Source organism: Arachis ipaensis, chromosome B05 (assembly GCF_000816755.2).
Source record: "Arachis ipaensis cultivar K30076 chromosome B05, Araip1.1, whole genome shotgun sequence".
Classification (NCBI taxonomy): Eukaryota; Viridiplantae; Streptophyta; class Magnoliopsida; order Fabales; family Fabaceae; genus Arachis; species Arachis ipaensis.
The window spans coordinates 143,660,190-143,666,199 of record NC_029789.2 but is presented as its reverse complement, the minus strand read 5'-3'; the positions used below and the strand labels follow the sequence as shown (position 1 = coordinate 143,666,199).

General features: G+C 32.5%; 1 protein-coding gene across 1 annotated transcript in view; it reads left to right on the top strand.

Annotated features, from left to right (window-relative positions):
* Nucleotides 1-2,617, top strand: part of LOC107641418 — a 13,162-nt gene extending 10,545 nt beyond the window's left edge. Inside the window, exons 3-6 of the mRNA XM_021103104.1 lie at nt 3-63; nt 520-1,125; nt 1,230-1,803; nt 1,942-2,617. Of these exons, the coding sequence (XP_020958763.1) occupies nt 3-63; nt 520-1,125; nt 1,230-1,803; nt 1,942-2,337 (1,637 nt within the window). The 3' untranslated portion in view covers nt 2,338-2,617. The remainder of the gene's footprint in view (nt 1-2; nt 64-519; nt 1,126-1,229; nt 1,804-1,941) is intronic.

The window sequence follows — 6,010 nt, the reverse complement described above, 5'->3', positions numbered from 1 at the left end:
AGCACCAATATGGAGAGCCGCTCTTCGTGACGCAGCCAACTTATCCGGCTTGCATTACAAAGGGTAACTTCATTATTATTTTGTTACTTTGCATTGTTATACAGTAAATGCTAATTTAGTTCTTGAAATTGTTTCTTGATTTAGCAATAAATAGGACATTTACTCTTTTTATGTCTTTGAACTTTAAGCGTGGTAGTAAGGAACTAAGGATATGATTTTATATTTTTTGGTCCTTGATAATCTAATATCGGTGGAAACTGAGGTGTAGTTAATTTCATGTGAAATTGATAGCTCGTTAAATAATTTTACAAGTTTGATTAACTTATCATCGATCAGCTCTCATCTATCAACTTCACGTGAAGTTAACTGCACTTGAGTTTTCACCTATGATATCACATCATGAAACTATTTCACTTAATAATTAAAGTGATTAGGTAGAATAATATGGTTAGTTTATATCTAATAATGGGCATCTTGTGCATTAGCCTGGTTGAGCACAAGTGCTCTTATATTGTGCAGGGATGAATTTGAGTACGAATTTATTGAAAAGATCACTAAACAGGTGTTAGCAATTATTAAAGAGGACATGTTACCTGTTGTTGCTGATTACCCAGTGAGACCAGAGTCCCAAGTGCAAGCTTCCTTTGATTCAGCATCAACTTTTTCTGTCTCAAGGCAATACCAATATCATGTGTTTCTCAGCTTCAGAGGCTGTGATACTCGCTATTGTTTCACTGGCAGTCTCTTCAAAGCTCTCCGCGACAACAAAATCCACACCTTCATGGATGATGTAGGCCTTCACAGAGGGAATGATATATCAAGAACACTTATTCAGGCAATTCAAGGCTCCAGGATTGCCATCATTGTGTTCTCTCAGAACTATGCTGATTCTACTTACTGCTTGGATGAACTTGTCAAGATCTTGGAGTGCCATGAGTCTGATGACCAGTTTGTTTTGCCAGTTTTCTATGAGGTAGATACCAATGATGTGCGACGACAGACAGGTAGTTATGGGGAAGCAATGGCTAAACACGAGGAAAAGTTCAAGGATGACAAATCAAAAGTCGAAAAATGGAAGCGTGCTTTGCATGAAGCAGCTAACTTTACTGGCTTTTGTTTCAAAGGGTACCTCACTATATTTTCTTTCATTGTTCTTTTATTTGTCCAGTTACTAAAATTTAAAATAGAAAATATTGGCATGACATACAGTTGTCTTACATATTGGGCAGAAAAAAATATGAACATGAGTTTATTGCAAAGATTGTTGGAGTGGTGTCAAAGGAGATTAAACGTGTTGCTTTACCTGTTGCTGACTATCCAATTGGACTAGAGTCTCAAGTGTCGAAAGTAAAATCGCTTATATTCTCTGATGGCTATGATGGTGTCCACATGATAGGGATTCATGGAAATGGTGGATCAGGAAAAACAACAATAGCTCATGCAATTTATCATTTGATTGCTAATGGTTTTGAAAGTATATGTTTTCTGGAAAATGTGAGAGAAAATTCATATAAGCATGGTTTAGTACATCTTCAAGATATACTTCTTTCCAACATATTCGAAAGGAAGAATCTCAAATCAACAAGCGTTGAACAAGGAATTTCAAATATACAGCACTGGCTCCAACAAAAGAAGATCCTTTTGATTCTAGATGATGTTGACAAGATAGAGCAGTTACAAGCTCTTGCTGGAAAACCTGATTGGTTCGGCCGTGGAACTAGAGTCATCATTACGACACGAGACAAAGATTTGCTAGTATGCCATGGCATTCAAAGAATATATCAGCTGGAGAATTCAAATCCGGTAAATGTTGTTGAATTAGTTGGAAAGCTTTTAAAACTGTCCATTTTAGTCCAAGTAATTTGAATGTCTTGTATAGTAAATAGTGCCTGTGGAGTTATGTTAATCATATTACTTACCATCTCTTTTTTCTCCTTGCAGGAGTCAAATATCACTGCATCTGCAAGAAAAGACAACACAGAACAAGTGGTTGAAAAAATCACTAGTGGACAAGTCAATGGTTCATTAGAGCCTCCATTTTCAGAAGATACTAATGTTGATAGAAGCAAACAAGTGTCGGTTATTCAAGCTCAATCAAATGCACAAGTCATATGTCAGTTTAATGAAAACCAAGCAGAGTTTTGTCATACACGTTCTCTAGAAAGAATAGAAAGTGCCAACACTTTGAAAGTGAAGGAGGAACTTGAAGTTGTAGACTTGTCTTTGTGTGCTAAGTTGGCATCTTTGGAGGAAAAGAAAAGAGAACTTGAAGAGCAAATTCGTGCAGTAAAAGCTGAAATTTCAGATTTCATTTTACAGCAGAGAGACAGTTGCTAAGAGAAAAATTGACAATGGAAAAAAGCTGAAAGGTGAAAGATCAGAGATGATTTGAGGAACCTGGTGCCAAGGTTTAGTGGCACTGTGGTGTATGTAAGTATGTTTCATTTCTTATTCTTTGGACTCTGATATTTCTTTCTTCAAATGAAGGCTTGGTCTAATGATCACATATGTGATATATGGAATCTGGCCTTCTATTATATGTACTTGCGATCCATTTTACTTAGACTTTTTTTTTAACAGGGGAATAAATTTTTAGGTGGTTCTCTCTTGTTTATTATTTTATGTTTTGAATTGGAGTAAAGTATTAAAACTGATCATAAAAGAGTATGACGCTGATAAATTTAGCTATAAAAGAACTAAAGCTAACTTGTAATTATAAAAGATAATATTTCATATATAAAACTACTCAAACCCTACAAATCTATCAAAAATTTTTAAATTGTCCTTCTATTCTAGTCTAATCAATGTCAGATTCTAATCTCACCTCATTTCTAATGACAATGGTGTCACGTCACTTCACTAATCCCTATACATTTGTGGTTGATATTTGATATTTAAAATATTAGAAACTTTTCCAATGATCCAGTCCACTTTTCTGGATATCTGATGATCCATGTACGGCTAAGTAGTAAGTTTATAATTTGTCTTATAGCAAGCATGAGAATTACAAAGGAACCCTTGAAACGGTGGATGAAAAGACGAAAATACTCAAAAATAGTAGCCACTTGGATAGATAACTAAGGTGGGGAGGATCGAAGTTATTAAAAATAATTGAATACTATGTATAGTAAAAAATTGATATTATTGAAAGATAAAACTAAAATTTATTTTTATGTATCGTTTTTGTCCCAACGTTTTCGTCCTATTTAAGTCCCTAATGTTTCAAAATCGTCTCAATTTTGTCCCGTCGTTAATTCTGTTAACGGATCCCTAACGGCAGAACAATATTGAGTCAATTTTAAAACGTTAAGGACTTAAATAGGACACAATTGAAACGTTAGGGATAACTTTAGAATTTACCCAAAACGTTGAGAAAAAAACCAATACTTTACTCTATCTTTTATATAATAATTATTCAATCACTCATTAAAAAATTAGTATAATCGATAAAATTACAATATACATTTGTACTAAAACTGTTTAATAAATTAAAAAAATTTAGAAGCAAATAATTAATAATTTAACACACATATGTAATTAAAAGTTTTTTTTGGAAAGGAGACCATGGTCCACACTGGGCTCCTCGGTTCCGCCACTGGTGTTCGATGAAGAGAGAGATCGAATAAGAAGAATTTGGATTCTCTAAAATAAAGTGAGATCTTTTATTATTGAATGTTTTTCTTCTTATGTTTTTTCTTGGTCCCACCTATGAAATAAATGGTGATAGATCATATTTTATTCTCTAAAGTAAAATTCAAAATTTAGAGGATTCAAATTCAAATAAGAGAGGTTGATTTGTATTCGATCTTTATATGTATAAAAATATAAAAAATACATAATAGCTCATGTAAATGTATAAATAACATTTTTGAATTAAGAATATATAAAAATCTGTATGTTCATCATTAGAGGGAGAAATGTTCTGGGGCTTACCTGGAGCTGGATGGTGGTTGGGCTTGTTTGTAAGGCCCAAGCGCTAAAGGATGGTGGCCTCTGACTTGTTTTACGTTTGGGAGCCTCCGTCCGAGTTATGTATGTGAAAGAATGGGGGTGGTACCTGCAAAGACACTCCGATGCCTAAGTTAGCAATGAGGTAAACATATTTTTAGAGTATTGGAACTTAGAGATACCTGAGGGATGTCAGTGTATTTATAAGTGATGTGCCAATAACCACCGTTGAAGTGGATCCACTATTAGTGGATAACCGTCCCTTTTTTCTAGGGATTGTTGAGGTCTCCCCTCTAGAAGTGGGGGGAGAGATTTACGAAGGCAGTTACTCACTTAGATAAGTATGAGCTGCCTGCTTTAGTCTATTCCGACCTTTTAGAAAAGGTCGGATAAGTGGATAAGGCCACTCTTTTTGATTGGCTCTTTTAACTTTATTGGATTTGACTTATGTTTTGGGTTAGGGTATGAACAAGAACTATCATAATATTGTTTCTGATCAAATTATAAACTTTTACAAATTCAAATAAATTGAATTTCACAATAATATTATGCAATTAACACTACATTTATTTCGACTTAAATACTCACTTATGAGCAACAAGAAACATACTAACTTCCTGTGGCAGATATGTTTTTGCAAGTCTTTGTTGACGTAAACAAAGGTTTTCAAATTCGATTCATCTTAGTTTAGCGTTTAATCTTATGAACAATTCTTTTGAATAAGTTAAACTTAGAGTGTATAGTTTCTACCAAATTCAAATACATAAAAATATATTTTAATAATATTTTTAACAAATATAGTTATTTAACATATTTTTAATAGTTATATGAAATAATCTATCATATATCGCAAATTAATATAAAATTTATTTATTTTATATTTTATTTGTTGTAATAAAAAAATATGCTAATATAACTTTTATTTATTTTTTGGCTGGAATATAAATTTTATTTGTTAAAATAGTCACATTATATTATTGTTGCCACATACATTTAATAGTCTATCTCACATTCTTGCTGTATACAGTGTTACTCATTGACCCAATCTTTGCATCGGCTCCCATAACACTCCCGCGGCTTGGTTCCAAACAATGACTTCACAAAAAGACAAAAAAATGCATTCAACTGCCCACCATGTAATATACCCCTGTTACTTTTCAGTTCACCGTGTGAACAGATTTAGGGAAGACCTTACACCGTTCTTCTGTGCTTCTACCACAAAATAATTCCAATAAATCTACACCCTCTACATTTTTAACTATATATCTTAACGGCACTGCACCATGGCACTTCAGAGTTCCAATAAAGGTGACTGGATCATTTGAAAACTTTCCTAAAATATTTATAGTTGTAGAAATATTGACAATATATAAATATTTGATTGCTTTTTAATACCATAAAAGTATTGGAATTTTTTTATATTTAATGTTTGTTTTTGGACATACACACTTATACGCACAAACTTCTACTTACACACACTAAATGCAGCTATTGCTGAGAATCGATGTTGGGTTTGACTTGCTATAAGCCTATAAGGTAAACAGGTTTGCTACTCACACACTGTATTGCCACATATTCAATGTAATTTTTGTTTTTGGACGTGACATATTCTATCTAACTGGGCACTTGCATATTGGGCTTTCTTGTTGGTCTCGAGTCAGAACTGAGAACCCCTCGATTCTCGCCTCATTGCATTGTGATAACTTTTATGATAAAAATTCAAAAATAAAATAATTTATTTATAAGCTACTTTTAATATAAGTCTCTACATTTTAAATTTTTTATTTAAAAAAATTAATTAAATTATTTATCCAAACTGACCCTAAGTTTTAACATTTTTTTCCTTTTTGGTATTTATATTAGTTAATATAAGGCATTTTCAAAATTTTTGACATTTTAAACTTTTTTGTTTGGATTTTTTGTCATTTTAATTTTTAAAATTATTTTTTTAGCATCTAAATTCTTTATTGTAATTTTGTACTCTTTGGATAGACTTAAAATCGGCTTTTAAAAACATTATAAGAAAAGTTTTGCCACTTAACAGATTTTAGAATATTTTCAT